Source organism: Leucopleurus acutus (genome assembly GCF_964270905.1).
Source record: "Leucopleurus acutus genome assembly, chromosome: 6".
Lineage (NCBI taxonomy): Eukaryota > Metazoa > Chordata > Mammalia > Artiodactyla > Delphinidae > Leucopleurus > Leucopleurus acutus.
This window is the reverse complement of record NC_139149.1, coordinates 44,412,656-44,435,479: the sequence shown is the minus strand read 5'-3', so window position 1 is coordinate 44,435,479 and position 22,824 is coordinate 44,412,656. Positions and strand designations below refer to the sequence as shown.

At 36.8% G+C, this 22,824-nt stretch overlaps 1 protein-coding gene across 1 annotated transcript in view; it reads right to left on the bottom strand.

Moving 5' to 3' along the window:
* Positions 1-22,824, bottom strand: part of GPD2 (glycerol-3-phosphate dehydrogenase 2) — a 95,319-nt gene that overhangs the window by 52,766 nt on the left and 19,729 nt on the right. Inside the window, exons 3-5 of the mRNA XM_082841922.1 lie at positions 11,450-11,574; positions 9,849-9,946; positions 8,677-8,840 (exon numbers count right to left, since the gene is read on the bottom strand). Coding sequence (XP_082698048.1) covers positions 8,677-8,840; positions 9,849-9,946; positions 11,450-11,574 — 387 coding nt within the window. The remainder of the gene's footprint in view (positions 1-8,676; positions 8,841-9,848; positions 9,947-11,449; positions 11,575-22,824) is intronic.

Genomic DNA, 22,824 nt, shown 5'->3' with positions numbered 1-22,824 from the left:
CCGCAACGGGAGAGGCCACAACAGTGAGAGGCCCGCGTACCGCAAAAAAAAAAAAAAGGCTCAGGAACCAATTTGAGATGGTGCCCATGGGCCAGAAAAGAGTAGTTTGAACATCAGTAACTCTAATAGATTGACACAAATCAAATATATTTAAAATCATGAGTTTAACTTATAATCAAAAAAATCTCATCACATTTGGAGGATAACAGAAAACTAACTCATTATTATTGAAAACTAGCATATAAATGGAAAGAATCAAGCATTTATCCAGAAATTTTATACAAAAATGTACCTCAAGGTAGGCAAAGAGTCGATACAGGGAAATTATAACTATTCCAACTAATAAATGAAGTTGGAATGACAGAGTTAGAGAAGTACCATTTTAACTCTTAACCTCTAATGACATACTGAAATTGATCTAGGCAATAATTATGACTGATTAAAAATAGAGGCAAGAAGACTTGTGATAGAAATTCACACCACCACCTATAAAATATTTTTGACAAAACAATTTGATCCAGCCTCCTTGTAACTTATCACTGAAGATGTCCCACCTCCTCCCCTTCCAATAAACTATGCTTCCTATTTTTCTTGCTTTTGTAATGTCCTGTCTCTTAAATCTGGGATGCCCCTGTGATTCACTTTAATTAACAGAATGTGGTAGAAATGACATTGTGTGACTTTCAAGTCTAGGTCAGAAGAAGCCTTGCATTTGAGACTTGGTCTCTTGGTACTCATTGGGGTAAGCCAGGCACCACATAAGAAGTCTATGTAAAAGTCCAACCCAGCTGTGTGGAAAAGCCACAGTGAGAGAGAGATGCAAGACCAGCCCCCAGCTATTCCAGCCTTCTCAGCCCAGGAGCCAGACATGTAGGTAAGAAAGCTTTCAGAAGACTCCAGCTTCAGCCACCAACTCACTGCAACGACAGGAGGGATCCCAGGTGAAAAAAAACCCAGCTAACCCCATCCATCCTCAAAACTCCGAGAGAGTCCGGACATTGATGTTTTAAGGCACTAAGTTTGGGTGTTGTTTCTTTTTTCAGCAACAGATTAATGGGACAAGCCTAACATGTACAGGAAATACAGGGGAACTGTTAAACAAAACCATGAGGAAACAAGGGAAGGGATGGGAAACCTATTATAAAAAGAATGAATTGGTATATATAAACCTTAACTAGGATTTTGTTTGTATTATGGGTTTATTTTTTAATCAGGAGCAAATTAAGGTAACGACACTATAGTTGACATGTGATCATGACCAGGTATTTGACCTTAAGGAATTACTGTTAAACATTTTAAGTGTGGTTGTATTTTAAAGAAACTTCTTAACTTTAAAGATACAGACCAAAATATCCATGGATGAAATATTTGTTATCTGGGGGCTGGAGGGTAGCAAATAGGAGTATAGATGAAATTAAGCCATGAGTTTATGTGTTGAAACTGGAAGTTCATTTTATTATTCTCATTACTTCTGCGTATGTCTTAGTAAAAATGCATATACTTTGTTGAACTATCAATATTTGGCTATTTTTTGTTAAAGCATATAATGGACTTAAAACCTAATGCTAGCTGAAAGAAGCCATGATGTTATAATCTTTAAAGTTTTTTTTTTTTTTAGCCAAGGAAAAAAATTACTTTCACATCCCCACATGTCCAAAATATTGATCTAGATATTTAACTTTGCTTCCCCTTCTCCTGGGAAATAGGGATCATGATATCTCATTCCAGTGTATATGCTGCGTTTGATCAACTAAGACAATTTATGGGAAAAAAATGTTTTGAAAACCATACTCTGCTACACAAATGCAAAACATTATTCGAAGTAAGGGTCATGTGTTCGGCCCAATATTTGGAATATATGCAGTGAACTCTCTCAAAACCTGAAAGCTAAGAACTCTGTCCTTAGTGCATTTAGCCCTAATACCAGGCAGAGTGCTTAGAAAATGGAAATTCCATAAAGATTTTTTGGATGAAGGCATAAACTGGAGGAAAGAGGGCATGGAGATTTTGGATACACTTGCTTTTGCCTTTGATCCTGCATCTTTTTAACAAGGGTCAACTGAGCAACAAGAGTGTGAGAGGTAAGTATCTTGCTGTGAACCCACCAGAACTATTTGTTCAAACACCATATACACTACATACCCTTCTACTGGTGAATTTTAGCTCTGTTTTTAAGCTTTTATATGCAGAGTACAATGTGAATTACTATCTCATACACTACACCTGATCAAATCTACTTTTGCATGCTTTTGATTTTCTTAAAAAAAAAACAACTAATTATAAGAGAATAAAAGCCTGGTATTTAATACATGCTGGTCAAGTGAGCAATAAACAATTGCAAACTTTCCTAGAGGCTATTTTGCCCCGTCTCATCATCAGGAAGCTAAAGCATATGTTGGATGTGAGCCTGGATGGACACAAATGTGTCCTATTTATTCAAGGTTTCCTTTGGAGCCACAATTTATAAGTTTTGTTTCTTAGGGGTACATGTCAAACTTCATTTAGCATTTGTCGGTATCCAGATACACTGAATAGCAAAAAGGCAGCATTCGGGGCTAAAATATATGCCTGCTATATGAGCAATAATGTCAGTTTCATTTATGTAACTCACAGAAAACAAGAGGAGAAATACAATGGAAAAGCTGACAGTAGGAAATCAAGATAAAAATTATTCACTTAACTTATAAGCGTAAAACTGCACGTGGACAGGGAAAATACTAAAACAAATAGGTTTCAAATCATGTCTAAGAAGTGGATAATTTTAGAGGAAGTTCTTTTAAAATGTGCTCTTTGACCCTTAAATTTCAAACATTATATACTTATGGGAAGCATGTTTGTATGCACAATATTTTCCTTTTTCCTGAGAATGTTTTGCAAATTTTCTGGAAGAATCTGCAAATTTTAAATATACAAGGGACATTCGTGGAACCGATGCTTCGCTTTAGAACGTTTCTGTGAAAAGTTGAAGTCTGATGGTCGATACAATATGCATAAAATTGACCCAGATAAAACAATTAAAATTTAAATAATTTTATACTTATAAAGTTATTTTACATTTATTATTCATTTGAAGCTCAAAACACTTCATGAGCAAAACATTATAAGCCTAAATTCATAGATGTGTAATGTGACTCAATAAAGTTTGCAATCCTAAGTCATCTACTTCCATATTATTGACTGCTTCCACTACACTACGGTACTCTGGAAAGCAGTTTCCAAGTATGACTGTGATGCTTACAACTGTGAGACAAGTTATCATGCCACTTTCAACATATCTTTTCTAAGACTGAACTCAGGATGAGTTCAGCTTAGCTTAGTTCATTCACTTTCAATGCTCTATTTTACTCCATTATGAGAATATACTATAGGTTACTTATTCGTCTCTTGATAGATATTTGAATTATTTCTCTTTTTGAAGTTATTCCCAGTGCTGCAATAAACTTTTTGTACATATCTCCTGGTTGCCACACATAAGAGTTTCTCTGGGACACAGACTTAAAATGATGATAAATTACTAACCCAGTGGTTCAAAAAAGAAAAATCAGGTTGAGTATTACAGAAGTAGAGTAAATGTCAGCATATAACTCCAATATGGTTATTTATTTATAAATTACTTACCTGTACTATTGTACTTACAGACGTTTAAACCATATGTAAAAACAGACATTTCTAAGGAATTTGCTAGAAACAGGTCTAAGGAAAAGTTCTAATATGTTCTTCCTACCCCCAGTGGATGGTCTTGTGCAACCCAGGAGGCTGCTCACACAACCACTTTAGAATCACCATAACAACCTCACAAGAACTGCATTAAGAAACACAGAGACGAACTTGCGTAATGGTACTGCTGTTTTGTTTGTAAGTCCACATTATTCAGTTATGTATTCAATCTATTTCTGTTCTGAAGAAATTAATGTGTCTGTCCAAATTTAAAGCAGATAATACCCAACTGTAGTTCAACGACTGTGTTTGCAAATAACGTAAATGAGGATTAAAGGCACCATCTTTATATCTGACTTATGTTCCAAGAACTCAATGGAAAAACAAAAATGAAAACATAAGACTAAAAAAAAAAAAAAAATCACCTTTATGTTATTGGGTAATTGATTTTTTTTAAGCTTTCAAAGTAGATAAAATCAACACCTTAAAAGACTTGTCTTTAACCCAGGCTTTCTTTTATTGACGTATATGGTTGCGGGTGCATGCCTAGAGGAATAATAGTTTGTTCCTAACAAAAGAGTCTGGATTCCACAATATGCCTTTTGCCAGAGGCCTCATTCCCCAAAGCTCACAGCTAACTGCATCTCCTGCTGTACCTGTAACAATTTAATTGTATAAGTCAGCCTAGTCAAGCATCTCCGGCTCATGACTGGGAGACATGAAATTCATTGTCATTATTGTCCCTGTCATTTTGGATCATTATATCCTGCTGCAGAATTTGCCTCACTTCAGTGCATTTTTACCTCCAGGAGCCAGGGATTATAGCTGAGGTTGGGGGGGGTGGGGGCAGGACCATGAGCTGCATTTACCTCAGGGGAGCCAGAGATTAAATTGGCTTTGCTCTCTCACGAGCTGAATTCATCTATTTGTATGCTGTGAGTTTTAGGTTGGAATAAACATGAATATTCTAGTGAAACCTGGGCTTTAATTCCCCCTTTGAAACATGGCTGTAACCAACTTCTATTTACACTAGGAAAGCCAATGTAATTTCTCGTAGGTTGCTATTTTCATATGTGCATAAGGAATACTTAAGGGCATCATCGGGTACGAAATAACAGACATCTCTCTCTGTCACCGCCTGGACTCTCAGAAGGAAGAATTTAAAGCTGTAATTTTGTTCTCCAGTTTCATCTTACAGAAGCTTAATGGGGGTATCTAATGGTTTTAAATATTTAATGATTTTTAATTATGTCTCATTTTCTGTGCACTGGATTGGATGACTGAAGTCCAACTAGAATGGCACCAAAGATCTTCTCTGGGAGCAGGGAGATTGAAGTAAAGTTGACGGAGGAAGCCCAAGTAAGTTTCTGAGGAAACTGGCTCGCCCTCCACAGCTGGCTCACATAACCTCACAGCCTGCCAAGTCACCCGAGCCTGTCGTGCCTTAAATACTTTTTGCTGACGTGGGAGAGTTGCACCAGTCACAACACTCTCTACGTGGAGACCCCCTGATCAGTGGTAATGGCCACGGACAGGGTCCAGCTGGTGGATCTCTGGTAGGATATGGAAAGGAGCAGAGAGGAAATACTAGGACACGTCTCAGGCAGAAAACCAGGGAGGCGACTATATTGCTTTCTCTAACAGAATATAAGAAGAAAAAATAACCTAGTGTGTCACTTCCTATCCCAACTTTCACTTCAAATGGATCTTACTGAGAAATTTGACATTTACTTTGTCTATACTGAAAAAAAATGGTAGTTATTCCTCCACATATGTGTGTTTGTTTCTCAGAGTTTAACAAAATATGGCAATGGATCGTACCTATGCCAAGCACAGAAGTGCCACTATAATTACTACATTTAAAAGTATGTGGTCAAAGACATAAACTTCTAGTTATAAGATAAATAAGTCCTGGGGATGTAATGTACAGCATAGTGACTATAGCTAATAATACTGTATGGTATATTGGAAAGTTGCTAAGAAATCTTAAAACCCCTCATCATATGAAAAAAAAAGTTTGTAATGATGTATGGTGATAGATGTTAACTAGACTTACTGTGGTGATCATTTGGCAATATACACAAATATTGAATCACTATGTTGTATACCCGAAACCAACATAATGTTATATGTAAATTATCCCTCAATAAAAAAAAAAGATAAAAAGTAAAAAAAAAATGTATGTGGAATTTATCTTATTCCCTTTGTGGACTTTTGTGGAGGAAAAGACTTTGCCTTAATCCTATGCAATGATCATCACTATTTTTTTAGCATAAACTGTTTGCATGAATAATTAAGAAAAATTTTTTGACCTTTGTACATTTTGTACTTCAGAGGGAATATCTTACAGACCTAACATCTCAGTTTTGAGAGAATCTTAAAGATGGACTCAGTCACTGGTCCCTCCATGTTAATGGTGATGTTTAGTAGTCTGTCTGACTATATTTTCACACCATTATTTTTTCATTTTTCACCGGTACTGAAGTAACTGTGTGATGGATAACTAATCAGAGTTGTTAATTGGCAAAATTTCTTGTAGATTTTAAAAGTTCATTTAGTTACTTGTGCCACTTTTTCATTATGATCAAGATTCTCCCAAGGTGGGAATTATACAAATTATTATTTCTGTTCACTTTTAAATGGTTAAATTTATGTTATGTAAATTTCACCTCAATAAATTATTTTTTTAAGTTAAAAAAAGTTATTTTGTGTAGCCCAAATGCATTTTGAAATCATTTGGGAGACTGTTACTACATTCTCATAATGATTATTTAAGAAGAAGAGTATTTGTTGCTGTTGGAATATTTAATTCCTTACTATATGTAGTATATAGTATGTAGTATATAGTATGTAGTATATAGTATATAGTAAGGAATATTTAATTCCTTACTATATGTTCCTTTCTACCTTATTTCTATATTGGTATTTAATTTGTTCATCACACCATTAGCTTTAACAAGAGTTGCCCTATCTGTGAATACAGCTGTGAAACCATAGAACTACACTGTTTCACATTGTTGTTTTGTCTTGCCTCAGGCATGACATAGTTGGACCTGCATCATTTCAGAACAAGATTTAAAAAGAAATTATTTCCAGTGACTAGAATTATTTTTACTTTTTCAAGACTTGGGCTTCACAATCAATTTTCAAATATCAAACTGAAATTATTTTAAATAATAATTTTTAACTTTTCAATAGCTAAACTCCTAATTTTGCAACCGGTAACAAGCTATAAAAGCCAATTCTAAATAAAAGAAATTCTTCTTCCTCTTGATTCTAATAGGATAGTGTTTCTCCTGCAGTATATGACATAGATTTCCCTTGGTTTCTCCATGTAGAATTGTTAAGAATCTATAATTCATAACAATATCAAACCAACATAACACAGATGGCACAAATTCAGATATGACAGCCACTAATATTCCTCTCAAGGAGGTTCAGATATGCACAAGCTAAAAACATAAAAGTAACAAATAAAAGTAGTTCGTGTTCAATATATCACATGGTAGAGAAAATGGCCAAGTTCTTGAGAGAGCTTGCAAGGGAGGGATTGAAACTAAGAGGCAAAGGGCACAAACACTTTCAGGTCAGGATGGGCAGGGGGCCATTTGCAGAATGCCTTTTTATTCCTCCTGGATCAAAAACCTCTTTAATATAGTCACCCAACAAACTACAGTGGATTAACATTAAGGGTCTGAAGCAGAGAAAGAATACTCACAGTTAAGATTGTCCCTTAACATGTAGGCTCAATCAGGGGCACCAAAAAAGTAGTTAAGTGCCCCCCACCCCGTGGTGTTTAGATGCTGGAAGGCACTGTAAACTGTGAATTTTCTAGCTTTTAATGTTTGTCTAAGACCCTTAACATTTTTCTAATATTGTTGCTCCTAACACATCTTCTTGGGTTTATCCCCGTTGCCCCATCTGCACGTACACATTTTGCATTCATATATGAAAGCCTGAAAGACAGCTAAATTGATTCAGAAACCTAACACTGAGAAGAAGAAAACAAGGTAGGGGTAGCCTTAAGGATATCCCATGTTATGAAGTATAAATATCAAAGTCTCCTGGAAAAACAAAACAACAAAAACACTTCTTCATGTTAAGAGTTTAGATATCTAACACTAAATACAAAAGATCACATAGTAGGGGTAAAAAACCCTCACTGACCCTATAGGGCCTTTGTGCCACAAAATTTCTAAGACTTTTTGAACATGTATAATTATCTGTGTCCAGCTATTTCTTTATAAATAGACATCCTTGGACTACTTTTAAAATCCATTCACCCTTTAAAACTATAGTAAAACTTCACAAATGGCTTTTCCTGTGTTGTTTTGTATTGTATTGTGGTCCATCTGGAGATATATTAAGTGGTTAGTTCCTTCAAATAAAAGTGTACAAAATTGTGTTGTCCACACACAAACACAAAGAATGAACATTGAACACGTGGCAAATGGGTACTAGATAATGTCACTGTTAGAAAACATCTAACAACAATACAATAAGCATTAAAACCTGAGGGACTGGTTTAACAGATGCAATGTTCATCTACCTTCTCACATAAATTATATGTTCAAGAATTGTGCCCTGTGCGAAATACAAACATGTCAATTTCAGCCCGGGGGGCATTTTTCTCTAGGTTTATAACCCCTTGAAAATAGAGGTTTCATCTAGAAAACCTAACAGATCCTCAGCTGCTTTCAACATTATAATATATTCATAAGGCAAGTGTTCACTGGCAAACATAACAAATTAAATGGCATGAAGGTGGTGACCAAATACATAATGATGGAAAATGGACCAAACCAACCATGAGATACAAAGTCGAAATCAAAGAAGAAAAGGAATATGCAAAAACAAGCAATATTAAAAGCAAAACACTATGTGGAGTGTGCGCACGTACGTTTGTGTGTTGTGTAAGATTAACATTAATTAGGATGCAAAACTGTCTCGTTCAGAATATGCTGTAAGGGTCACGAGTGGGAGAAAAGTATCTTGTCAAAAAAAAAAAAAATCACATACCATCATAGTAGACAATTGCTCCTACCAGTTTATCCTTCTGGAGCATTGGGAAATGCTCAAGGGCTCTTGATTTGCTGAGGACGTAACTGCTTTTCAGGCAATTACTTCCAGCAACCAGATCATACAGCTTGATTCCCACCCAGTAGTAAGGTAACTGCCACCACCTACAGCATAAATAGGGGAAAAGGTTTCTTTAGAAACAGAGTATAACATTAAAGAATGTCACTTTAAGATACAAGACGCTTTTTATTAAGAAAAGCAAAGTATACCTAGAAGTGTACTGCAAAAGAAACAAGAGAAGGGCCTGCCTGTTCTGACACCAGCCCAGCTGAATTATAAAAGTAAATGGATCATCTCTAAGGCAGTGGTTCTGGACCTGACTGCATATAAGATTTTCTGGGGAGCATCAAAAATAAATATAGATGCCTGGGCCTCGTGCTTCTAGGGATCAATTTAACTAGACTAGGGCAAAGATCAGAGTGACTCTAATGTACACCCAGGGTAGAGAATCATTGGCTTAAGATGTCCTAAGAAATCTACGATAAAATATAGACAAAAATTATAAAATCTGCTTCCAGGCCCCACAAGACTCATGCAGCTAGCAGAGTTACATAATTCTGTATTTCCTACCACCTGTATTCCATCTTAAGTCAACTTGATGGATAGCTCTAACAACATTTAGAAAATTGGGTTTAATAATTTTTGATTATTTGACACCTCCAAACCAAATTTCAGTTTTGGTTAACTCGGAAATTTAAAATGACACAAAATGGCTTAGGGTTTGGAGTTGATATATGTCAGTTCAGATTTTGCAGCAGGATTCTTTCTGGCTCTGCATTTTAGTCTGCAAATGACCCTCTTATGTTCCCCAGTGCAAATGTAGTCGCTCCTGTATATACTCTCAGAAACTGGAGTAAAAAACTACTAATTATAAGTACAGAACACAACATCCTTTGCCTTCAAGAGCTAGCCCTTAGAGGTGGGTCAGCAGAGACTAATATAGGAAAAGTCACACTTTTTAAAATGCAACAAAGGAAAATATTTTAAAAGGATGAAAGATTTGGACTAATTAAAACTACATTAAGAAATACACATCGAGGAACTATTTTCATTGAAACTTTGTTCTATTGACCTCAGATAAGCAAAGAGTATACAGATACCAAAAGGCTTACTTGTAAATTGGGAGCATTATAGGCAACGGAGCTGATAAATGGGGAGCAATTTCTAGTAGGTTGGCACGCTCATGAAGGGCTTCTTTTACCATCCCGTACTGAAAAGCAAAACAGAGAAAATTAGTTTGGCAATAACAGATCATAATATTTTCAAATGGCAAATAGACACCCTGCCAACTGATTGATACACAGAAACCTCTCTACCTCTGAGCAAGGATAGCTCCCTCCTAATCAAATTTCTAATAATACATCATGCTGTCAACCTGAAAGATTTTTTAGAAACCTTAAGCTGTATTTGCATAGGAGAAAAACATGCTGTCAGAGTTCCCAGGTGTAAGATATTTTCCTGACTTGAGTTACAAGATTATTGTAACAATTTATCTTGCATTCTCTGTATTGTCCCTTTTCTCAGTCCCCCATTATATTTTCTCATGTAAGAGATAACAGATTGTTCAGATGCATGTTAAACGTTTCCTTCTTGCCTCCACTAGCCCGAGCAGAGATGATACTTAAGAGTTGCACAGTATTTTACAGACTATCATTAAAAAGCTTTTGTCTTTAGCCCTCATTACATCTCTCTGAAGGCCCAGCATTACTATCATAATACTAATTTTACAAAGAAGAAAACCAAGGCTCATAGAAATTAAATAAATAAGCTGAAACACATCACAAGTCATCTGATTCTAAACCCTATGCTCTTTTCTTCACATCCATCATGATGCTAAACAGACACATAAGAAAAGGGGACAGATTCAAAAGTGACAATGTCAAGTAAGTGCTGCTGTGTTTTTCATGTACGAAAAGCAGATAGGGAGTTCAGTTGATTTTTTTTTTTTTTTTTTTTTACTCCTCTGGGAAATGTCATCTTCCACACTGCCTTGGCAGTTTTCAAATGGTGGCAGACTGGACACAACAGAGTGTGACATAAAAAAAAGCATGACTCAGATCATCTTTTCCTTAAGAATATGTCAGTGACAATATGCAGTATGATTGCATCTGCAGTTAAGAGGAGCAGTTTAATATTCCTCATGTATTACAACACAGTTCCCTTGAAACTGCTTGGGAAGTAGCAATTTGGTGGCCATTGGTGGGGAAAACAACAAAACAAAACAATCACAATTGTTAAAAGTAACACATCCAGGGCTTCCCTGGTGGCGCAGTGGTTGGGAGTCCGCCTGCCGATGCAGGGGACACGGGTTCGTGCCCAGGTCCGGGAAGATCCCACGTGCCGCGGAGCGGCTGGGCCCGTGAGCCATGGCCGCTGAGCCTGCGCGTCCGGAGCTTGTGCTCCGCAACGGGAGAGGCCGCGGCAGCGAGAGGCCCGCGTACCGCGAAAAAAAAGTAACACATCCGAAAGTGATTTTGTAAATCTGCTACTGTGACATGCCTGTGTAGAAAAAGCCCCTGATTACCCATAAACATAATGCTACAGGAAAAAAAATGGCACACCTCTCCTGAAAGACACTCCAGCAGAATACACTAAATAGGTATTTCCAATAGGAAGGAATGTTAAAAGCCATAAAAAAAAAAAAAAACTGATTTAATTGGGTAGAAAAAAGCACAGTCGCAATTTTTGTTTAACAACTAGCATACACAATTACCTGCTCAATATCCAACTTCATGATAGCCTTCTGAAGATATCTCACACCACCATGGATCAATTTAGTGCTTCTGCTGCTGGTCCCTGATGAGAAATCATCTCTTTCTACAAGGGCTGTTTTTAGTCCTGTGTAACCAGAAAACCAAATTAACTTCTTAAATTACACAATTTGTATGTAATTCATTAAAGGCACTTCTCCAGGGTAGAGACAGTCACAAGAAAAATTACTCCGAACATGGATAAATTTGTATTCCAAGTGCAGTACGCTGTCTATATTATAATGAAGAGATTTTAGTCTCTTCCTGGGGGAAAAGTCAAACCAGAACTAGAAGCATATTAAACTGTGAATGAATCACAGCTAGAAAATATTACAGTGCAATTTCAGGGCAGTAACATACACTGGTGTGTTTCGAGGGTCGAAGGGGAGTCTGGCACCCATCTTTAACCATGTAGAGTTAACTCAGTATTGTTACCGATGCCTTCTGGAACTCACATTCATCCCTCACTACGAGAGTCCAGACATGTGCCAGCCTTTCAACTCCAGTCAACTCTGATGCAGCGACTGTGAATCTAGACTAGCCCTCTATGTGCCGGTTCCTATTTCTGGAGTGGTGTGAAAGTGGGTATAAAATGGGAAAAGAGATCAAAGATATCGAAACAGAAGAAGAAAGAAGAGAATAACCTCTGATGCTGAGGAGTTTACAGTCTAACTGAAGACACGCAAGCACAATATTGTAGAACTACAAAGAAAAACACAAGCCAGGACAAATGAACCCAGTACAGAGTATCCGTGAGTAAAGAAAAGACAATATTCTTGGTAAAGGTGAGGCTGAACAAAGACAAGTCAGTTCTAAAAATCATCCCTCCCAACCTGGCTTTCTTTGAGGGTTGCAATAAATCTCTTGGGAATGAAATCAGTTTTGTTTTGTTTTGTTTTCTTGCAGAGACACCCCTGCCTCTTCAGGACTGGGAGGACCAACATGACTACAAGTTCCATACACTAGTTAGATATGAAATCCAAAATTTCAAAAGACCCGAAGTATACATCAGCACCAAGCCAGAAGAAATTTCCATGGCCTGCCATACTCTTGGGGGATGAGAGAATGTCATAGAATCCAATTACAATGAGAATATGTAACTGGAGCAGTTTGGGCTCACAAAGCTCATATAAGAGAACTTGTGCATGTATTCAATTCAGAGCCATTTATTACATTTAATACCAAAGGGTCGTTTTTATAACTTCTAACAGTTTAAATATCGTACCCAAATGTCATCATAAAATCAGGGCAATTCCCTTGACTCAAAAGGACAAAATATTTGGAAACTGTGGAGAGAAAAGTAGAGAACTTTGATTCAAGAGCAAAAACTGCTAATGCTCTAATGAACTAGCAAAATAACACAGAAATTACAGATATCAGAGACCCAGGTCACTCTTTTTAAGCATTTATGCCAGAAAAAGATGTGTAAAATTCTCAACTATGAAAACTCTAGCAATGCTTAGTAAATTTAGTACAGGATGTATTAAACACACAGAAAAATATATCATATTCGTGCATATTTTTTGAGAGCCTAAGTGCCAGGTAAAGTGCTGGTGTTAGAAATGAAATAGACATAGACCAAGCTGTCAAGCAGCTCCCAACCCAAAGAGAGGCAAGTGAACAAAATGAAGCAAAGTTTCATAGGTGCTGCATTTGAAAATGCAGAGGACTCTTTATCCTAAAGTGAGTCAAAAATTAAATTCAGGATATAAACCCCAAATTGCTTAGTCGAGATTACATTTGCAATCTCTCTTACAATGCACTGTCTTGGTGAGCTCTATCACCTTTTCTTAGTAAGTCCGACACAGAGAGTTCTTCTTCCAGTACTAAAATATACCATTTTTCTTCAGTTGAAGATCAGATGAGGAAGTTGACTTTCAAATGGCATTTAAGAGCTGAATTATTTAGAACACACCTCTCTTCCAGTCTTGGAATCAGTCATGGCATTAAGATGCCCACACCATTCGAGGCAGGGACATAAAACTGAGAGGGGATGAGCAGCTTTCCCATCCAGCCTATGGCTCCTACCTGCCCAAAGGTACCCACAGGCTGTGGGAGAAGATGCCTTAGTGCCCAGTTAGCCCCACCTCCTAGTATGTATCCCCTACCCTGGAGCGTGGGCTTAGCTAGTGCCTTGCTTCTAACCAACAGAATACAGCCACGATGGTGGCAGGCCACGTCCATGGTTAGGTTACAAGAGACTGCGACTTCCTCCCGGATAAAGCAACCTGTCTTGTTCTGAGTCAAGGAACCAACAGAGCCCCTGGGCAACAGGTCACGAGGAACTGAGGCCTCAGTCCAGTAACTTGTGAGGATCTGAATCCTGCCAACCTCCATGTGAGTTGCTAGGAAGCACTGCAGCTTGTGAGAGACTGTGACACAATTCCCTGTGTGAACAATAACTACAGCCAAGGTAGTTATTTTAATTGTATCTGGGATGGGGTCTTGGAGAAAGGCTGAGTCAACAGAGGAGGATGTGTTCGGATGGGTAGAGGGCAGGAGCAAGGGAATTATCACTGGCAAAGATCAGCTTAAGCAAGAGAAGGCAAATGACTGAAATGGCCCAGCTTATTTAGGGTCTGCTTGTCACTCAGGGGCTGGAGCGTGGGGAGACCTTCTAGGGGAACCACACAGCGTGAGGGGGGCGATAGAGAGTCTAGCCTCAGAAGGCAGAAGACGGTAATTGGAGAGTGATATGAAGAGAGAATTTTATGGGTGTGTGTTATCAGGATGGGTTTTTTTTTCTTTCCCAAACTGACACAGTGTGAGGCAGGCAACTACTCTAGGAATTAGCAAGCCATCTCAGGAGGATATTTCAGGATAGTTAAGTGAGAGCTAACACTTTAAAGCCTCAAAACTGCTTTTGCAAGAATTGGACATTTAAAAAAGTTATTCACATGTACTTATGTGAAAAACCTTAGTGAATACCAACAAAAGTTAAAATGGGCTTCTCTGTCAAACCAGGCTGTTTCTTCTCGTCCCATTATTTCCAGTGTCATATCGTCAAGCTACCCACCAGAATTTCTGAAGGGAAATGATACTGCTCCTTCCAGAGCAAAATAAAAAATAAAAATTTAGTCTCTAAATTTATGGCTAAATTGATATATTAAAGTACCATGTAACCTAAAAGTATTACCAAAAGTTTTTGAAACCTTAAACAGAAAACATGTAAAAAATTTCAACTGCTTTTATGCTAAACGTTCTGGATTTCTCGTTTTTGTTGGATGAGAGTATAATGGAATGAGGGAGGAGGAAAGTAATGCCAAATCAAGGCATTATTAGAAGTTACAACCGCTTTTGCCTTAACTGATTAACCGACTACAGCAAAGACAATGAAACTGTTTAAAGTCTTATAATGATCTTGCATGATTCCGTTACCTAAGATGTTCCTTCCTGTTTCACCTCTCAAAAAATCCAAACTTTTTTTCCACCTCCAGTCTGAAGATAAGAGTTTAGTTTGTTTTGTTTTGTTTCAGTATAAAGCAAGGAAGTGAAGGGAGAGCACTGTTTTATCTTCTCAAAGAGAATGAAGAGTACTTTTTAAAAATTTTTATTGGAGTATAGCTGATTTACAATGTTGTGTTAGTTTCAGGTGTACAGCAAAGTGAATCAGTTGTAGATATACATACATCCACTCTTTTTTAGATTCTTTTCCATAGAGTACTCTGCACTCCCTTACAGAGTATTGAGTAGAGTTCTCTGTGCTATATAGTAGGAGGTCCTTATTAGTTATCTATTTTATATATAGTAGTGTGTATATGTCAATCTCAGTGTCCCAATTTATCCCTCCCCCATCCCTTTCCCGCCTGGTAACCATAAGATTGTTTTCTACAGCTGTGACTCTCTTTCTGTTTTGTAAATAAGTTTATTTTTACCATTTTTTTTAGATTCCACATATAGGCAATATCATACGATATTTGTCTTTGAACAGTATTTTTAAGTGACATTCAATGCTAACATTTTGCATCTTAGGTAAAATAATTAAATTTGAAGGAGACCGAAAATAATGCATCCAGACTTCCAGCAACTGTGCCTAGCTGGATGTGAGGCACTGGGGAAGATCCTTCCTCAGAGTGGAAAGAATGACCTCCCCACATGCCCACCAGTGAAGGGCTGGCCTCTGTACATGTATGATAATTCACTAAACTTGTTCAAGATTTTATAAGGAATAGCTTTTGCTTGTTTCTTTTCTTTTCAGAAGTTACTTTTTATGGAAAGCAATATGTTCTATCACTGCTGAGATGAACCAGAACATTTGGGAGTGGTATGATTATTTGATTTTTTGTTTTTATAATTGATTGCTTTTAGTAGTTACTCTCATGAATTTCACTGCAGTGGTAAAGTATTAATATTTGGAGTGAGATTACTCTGAAATTCTTTGGTGGAAGAACAAGATTAGTTATAGCAGAAGAAGAGAGTCAACTTGAAATCTACCTTTCAGTCATACTCAGCCCATCTCTGAAGTTACAGTTGTACCTTTTGGGTGGGGTCAGGGATGTGAATGAAATACAGCTCTTCACAGACTTGCCTTTTCTGTCCTGAGTGGGAATGTCTAGCTGCCAGGCACTTCCAACTAAACCAATTCATGTATCAAGACAGTTGGATGAATACAGAGGGATAATTACTATCTAAGGGGAGGAATGGCACGACATTTAACTTTTACAACATGAAATAGAACGGAAGCATAGTTTAATACCCTTTACTGATTATTTTATGCATGCAAACACACTCAACATAATAAATGCAGAGAAGTAAAGAGAACAAAATAAAACCCTCCTGTAACCACACTACTCAGAGATAACCACAGTTGACATTTGGGTGTTTAAATGTTCACATTTTCTGTGCATGTATGTAATCACATACGCACATTTTTACCAAAATAGGATCATACGATACATTCCATTTTTTTCATTTAACATTATTTATTGTAAACATCTCTCCAATGTCAATACATATTTTTCTATAATTTCACTTTTAATGTGTGCATAGTAATACATTAAATATTTACAATGATTTATTTATTCAATTCCCTGTTTTTGAACATTTGGGTTATTTCCTACCTTCGCTATCACAGTACTACAAGATTGTATTTTTATTTAAACTCTCTGCATCTTTATTTCATTATAATCAATTTTCAGATATGGCATTATTTAACTATTTTTAAATAGGAAGGGCAGAGTAATAGCTATGAAATAACTACCAGAGGCACCCAGGTAATAACACACAAATCAAAAAGTTTAGACACTCTGTACATTAGTACCAATTTCTCTAAAAAATAACACGCCTGTAAAGCTGCAAAGCAACCCTGGCTTGTTAACCCTCATGATCAGGATTCTTTGCTTTAAGCCTAGTATTTTCTAACAGTGAATGTTAACATTTTACAGAACTATATAATATTGGATTGGTTATTATACCTATTTCTATTTTTCTATTAGAAACATATAAACCATTAATGGAGATACTATGCTAAGTTAGAACATATCATTAACGTACTTTGAGTCCCTTAAGTTCACACATGATTATGGAGGCACAAAAATGTATTAAGCCATAACACTAATTATAGTAATAGAGTTTCAGGGGAATAAGGAAGTTGCCGTTGTTGCTTTCTCTTTTTACTATTTTACTATTTACTTTTTTACTATTTTACTTTTTATTATTTTATAATAAAAACAGCCAGTATTCAGAGAGAAGGAATATCCAAACAATGTAAAATGATGAAAAGAGAGAATAATATACTCCAGACATAACCAAGTTTAACTATTAAAAATGTCCCATATATTCTACCAGAAACTTTTTATGCTGATAAACCTGTGTACTTTTTTGCTTCAAAAACAAATACAATTAACAAACTCATTCTTCACAACTTGTTTTTCAATTTACAATACATTTTAGCCATTATCCCTGTAAATACTTATAAACCTCTCTGAATAACTGAATGGACCCAATTTATTAAACCATACCACACTCTTTTTGCTATTATAAATATTGCTTATAGGTAAAATTTTGACCAATATGCCACTGTGAGTTCAGCTTTAAACTCTTCCTCTCCAAACACAGAGAAAATTATATATGTGTGTGTGTATATATATATATATATATATATTTGCTTTTTACATGTATATATATATATATGTACATACATACCTATGTACACACATACATATATATATTTTAAGGCATGGTTGATTCAAAAATAAACACCTCATGGACCAGAAATGTAGTAGAAACTCAGAGCACAGTAGTTAGGCCCAAAGCCTCTGTCTTGGTGGAATCTGGGTCTAGAAACAGGCAAAGGTAACCAAGATTTCAGTTCCTGAAGGGCAAGAGATAGGGAGAGGTGAAGAAGACAGACCAGTACTGGAATCCAGGGATTGAAGAAGGGTGGAAAAGCTTCTGCTGACCACTGTCTGGGGCTGTGGACTATTTGCTGGGACATGCCCAGGAGGCAGGAAGATGGACCCAGCCTGGAGAGCAGTACCTGCGCCAGGGAACCACCAGCTGGCTGGCCAAGATCAACACAGGGCAGGAGCCTCGATTTGGTTTTGAGAAAAGTCTCTGATGGGACTTGAAGGTGGCAGCAACTGTATCCATAGAGTTTAATGTATGGCAACAGAGAGTGATACAAAGCTGATTTAATATGGAGGAAAGGAAGAAGGAAATGGAGCAAAGTAAAAAAAGATGTAAGGTAAAAAATACAAAATAAAAGCACATGGCATCCAAATAAATGGAGATGGACCAAATTCACCTGTTGAAAGACAGATTCCATCTATCAAGTGTTAAAAAAAAAGAATCCAGCTACTTGTGTTTCATCATAGACATATTAAAACAAAAGGATATAGAAAAGTTGAAAACAATATGAAACAAATCCTGTCTGATATGTTATTTTTCCAACTTCACAGGTGTTTATTATATTTCTGCCATAGATAAATTTCAATTTTTATGAAATCAAATTTAACAGGATTTGCCAAAAGGAAAATGACTTTATTGATGTCATGCTTAAAAACACCTGTCTTACTCCATGTTTTTAAATTTCCATATACTTTCTTCTAATAGGTTTGTGGTGTTTTATTGTTAAATCCTTGATCCACAGAGAGCATGATAAACAGAATATAAATAGACATAATATATACAAATATAAATTTGGGAAAGTGGATACTTCAACGTCGCTTATTAAACAACCAATAATGACAAATATGAAATGCTTTTACCCTATCCTAAATTTTATGCATTCAGATCTATTTCTAGCCTCTTACTTTTGCTCCGCTAATCTCTCCGTTCCTTTAGCAAACTATTTTAATTAAAGTAGCTTTAGAATACACTTCAATATTGATAGAGCTCTATCTGCTTTATCATTATTCTTTTTCAAAATTAATCTAGTAAATCTCAAAGGCTGATTTTTCCAGATAACTTTGGCACAGTTTCTCTAACCCTCCCCACCCTACTCCTGCCAAAGACAGTCACTATAACATAATCACTAAATTACATCAAATTTCCAGATTAATTTTAGTAGCAATTTGCAACCTAGTCTAATTAGCAGTGTCCAGTAAGTAGCAAACTTTCATCTGCTGCAATTCTACTGTCCTGAAATAGGATTTTCTCTACCCTCATGGTGGAAGAGGGGCAGTGGTAGAAGGGGGTGGAGATCTGTAATTCCCAAAATGCACTATCTTCCATGGCTCTCCCTTTTCTGCAGTTTTTAACGCAATTAAAAATGCGTTAAAAACACACACCTGCTCCTTTTCACAAACCTTTATTTATGCAGAAGTGTTGTTGTTATCCTCCGCTATGTCTGAGAACCTTGAGGCTCTCTGTAAGGTCAGAACACTTATTGAAGCTCATGGACCTAGTGAGTGATGAAGCTGACTGATCCCACTTGGTTCTCATTTCATAGCCTGTGTCCTTACTCGTTATGCTATACTGTCTTAGACTCGAAGGAACAGTGGTGAGAATTCAGGAATTACTAGCCAGGCACCATTCATAAACTAGAAGTACATATACATTTTTAAACAAGAGAACTACAATTAATGTTTTCTTCTAGCAAGAAGCAGTCTTCTCTGGAATTTTGAAGCCATAAAGTTTAAGTTTATAAATAAGATTTTAAACCAAAATTGTACTGATTAACCCCTGATACATACAGGTAAATCACATAAAATAACAAAAAAGAACTGAAAAAAACATCTTGAAGCCCCCTGAGGGAGTGACTATATTTATCAGAGTCTCTTCATTCCAGCTCTCTTTTTGGGGCAAAGTGCCTCCTATATCATCGTGCTTCGAGGCTGGGGACTGGCCACAGAGGTTTTAACCAGAGAAGCAATTCCTATTGATCCTAGAGACCTACAGGAGAACGTGAGGAGAGCTGTGCATATTATGTTTATATAATAATATTCCCAAATGAAACAAATGAAAAACTGATTCCCAAGAAAATGCAGATGGTAAGAATGCAAATAAATGTTCATTATGAAAACTTCATGACTTTTTCTCTTCCTTCTACGGTCTTTGTTTATCCATTACCAAAATTGCATTTAGGCACAATATTTCATCAAAAACCTTGTGAAAACATTTTTATACGAGCCTTTTAACATCTAGCAGTTCCCCCAAAACTTTGATGTCCTGAAAAATCTAATTATTACTGGTAACTTTAAAAGATCACAGTAATTTATTTTTGTCAAATGTGACTAAAGATTAATGGATACAGTCAGGAATAATTTGGTAAAAACATATCAAACGCAGAGAAAGCAAAATTTGTTGTTAAGTGAAGCATCAAATATAATAAAAGAGCAAATTCCATGAATGAACAGCAACAATGCACAATTCATTAACCAAATGCCCATGATTATTTCACACTTCAGAGGGCTACTGATATGATCAGAAATTGTAGTAAAAGGATAAATATAGATTAACTTCAGCATCTCTATACATTTTAATTATAAATGCTACCCTCAGAGGGCTACCAGCATAATAAAGGAAATACAAACTATGGTTTATCCATCCTTTTTATAAATCGTAACTCCGTATACATCAAATAAGACAGTCAGTCAATTATTTTAAAAGACAGCAATTGAAATGCCAGGAGATACTGCAAGTACATCATTTTCTTAGCTGTTACTAACTGTAAGTATTAAAAATCTTGTCAACATTCTGGCTCTGAAAACTCTTATCTTTTCAAAATCATCATCACTGTCATCACCCACAATCGTCTGCTAATGTACTAGGTAACATTCTTTACTGCCCAAAGGAAAAATGTTTGTTCAGCAAATATTAATAAACTATAAGCTCCTCGAGGGCAAGGCCACATCTTATTAGTCTTTATATTCCCAGAGCTGTTTCAGCAGTTGACTCTCAAGTAGTATTATTTTAAACAGCAGAATGAAACAAAACAAAAAACTGGAAACCACCTAAAGAGTCATTAAAAAGAACGTCTTTGGGATGAATTTTTCAGCCATGAAAAACAATGAATACCATATACATGTAAAGATTGATTAACTACACTGTTATTTGAAAGTAACACACTGCAAAGTAATGACTACAGTATGATCTTATCTATGTTTTTAAAAAGATATCTAAAAAATGCACAAAAGCAAATATAGGTGAGACTTTTCAAAAGGAGAAAAGGAATAAAAGGCACTTAATCAGTAGTTGCCTTTTTGCTACTGCAATCACGGTCCTAACTCTTTGAGGGAAAGCTGGCTTTCCAACTCCCCTTTCCTCCCCCTACCAGTCCTAAGTTTCCATTTAAACAACTTCTTGCCTTCATGGAATCTTTTCTCATTTTCTCCTTCTGTCATTGATACCTAGTCAGTTCTCAATTTGGGATTCTACCCTATCGTGTATTTTCTCTGCCCCAACTCTGAGCAATATTAGACACACATGGGGACACACACACACACACACACACACACACACACACAGATATCCTTTTCTAACCAGAGCAAAGCAATCCCTATTCCTATCACATTCTCTAAATCTTTTCTACATCCAAGTCCCTACTCCTATCCATAAGTAGCACATCTCACTTCTTTTTGAGTGTTTAAGAATAGCTCTTCAGAGTCACACAGACTCCCTCTTTTATGCCTTAGAATCTTTACACTTTGTATTCGTCTCTGAGAAATGTCTCTTCTTGCCCTGCCAAAGCTAAGATACATCTTTGATATCCCATGCCGCGTATTTTCCCGAGAGCTTGTTCCACATGCAGCCTTCTATTATTTGCATGTTAAGGCTCTCCTCTGAGTCTACAGAAATATTCAGATGGCTCCTATCTTAAAAAGAAAAGAAAGAAGAAACAATTCTTGCACATATTGCCTCCCTTATTCATATCCTACTACACCAGCAAGTTACGTCCTTTCTGTTTTATTTGTCTCTAGATCTCTTAAAAGTTTAGCCCCTTCTTCTTCCTTATTGCCTATCCTTTCCTCATCACGAATGCTCTTCACTGTCTCAGAGGGCCTGTTCAGTAAAGTCCAAAGGCCTTTCCCCGGTATCCCAGGCCCAGCCCTGCCTTTGCACTCCTCTCATATCCTCCCCAGCACAGCCTGGGTGATCCCAACTGAAACACGGGTTGTTTCCCACACACACTGTTCCTCTCACATGCTCCCTCAGATTGGCATACTTCCAGCAAGCAATGTTTGCCTACTAAAATTCTCCCCGTGCTAAATAGCAGCTTGCTTTCTCCAGACCATTCTATGCAGATATAACAATGCCCCCAAGCCTCCTGAAAGGCACATATTCTCTATAGGGTAACTCAGTCTACTACAGAACTACAGAACTTGGAGCAACCTAAGGGTGGAGCCTGGATCAAACATCTTTGTATTCTCATGTAGTACTTTGAATATTGCCATGCATAAAGCAGGCACTCAGCCAATATTTGTTGAAATGAAAGAAAAAGAACTGCTGTATACTTCAGTACATAGCATGAACATAAGTGGAGATAGCAAGAAATATTTTTCTGAACGCTACTGGGGAAGCGATCCTCTTGGACATAGAAAATTGTCATCTGGTAACTTCTAAGCCCTGGGGTAGTCCCAGGACAATTGGGGCAGTCCCAAACGAGACCTCCCATTACACTGCCTATGTGTCTTCTCTTGACACTCTCTTTCCCAGGACTCCAGGGAAGAGTGTTGAATTCAAACACCTTGAGGTAACTTCAACTCTTCTTTCCATCTGACTTAGTATGTCCCAGGATAATGCAGCTTAAATTATAAACTATGGATGGAGACAAAATTATATAAATATTAGGGTGTGCCAGGAAACTGAGTATGTTCCAGGACTTATTATTGTGAATTTACCATTATTTGGAATTGACAGAAAGGACCTAGGCTGTGATGTCTACATGGATCAAAAC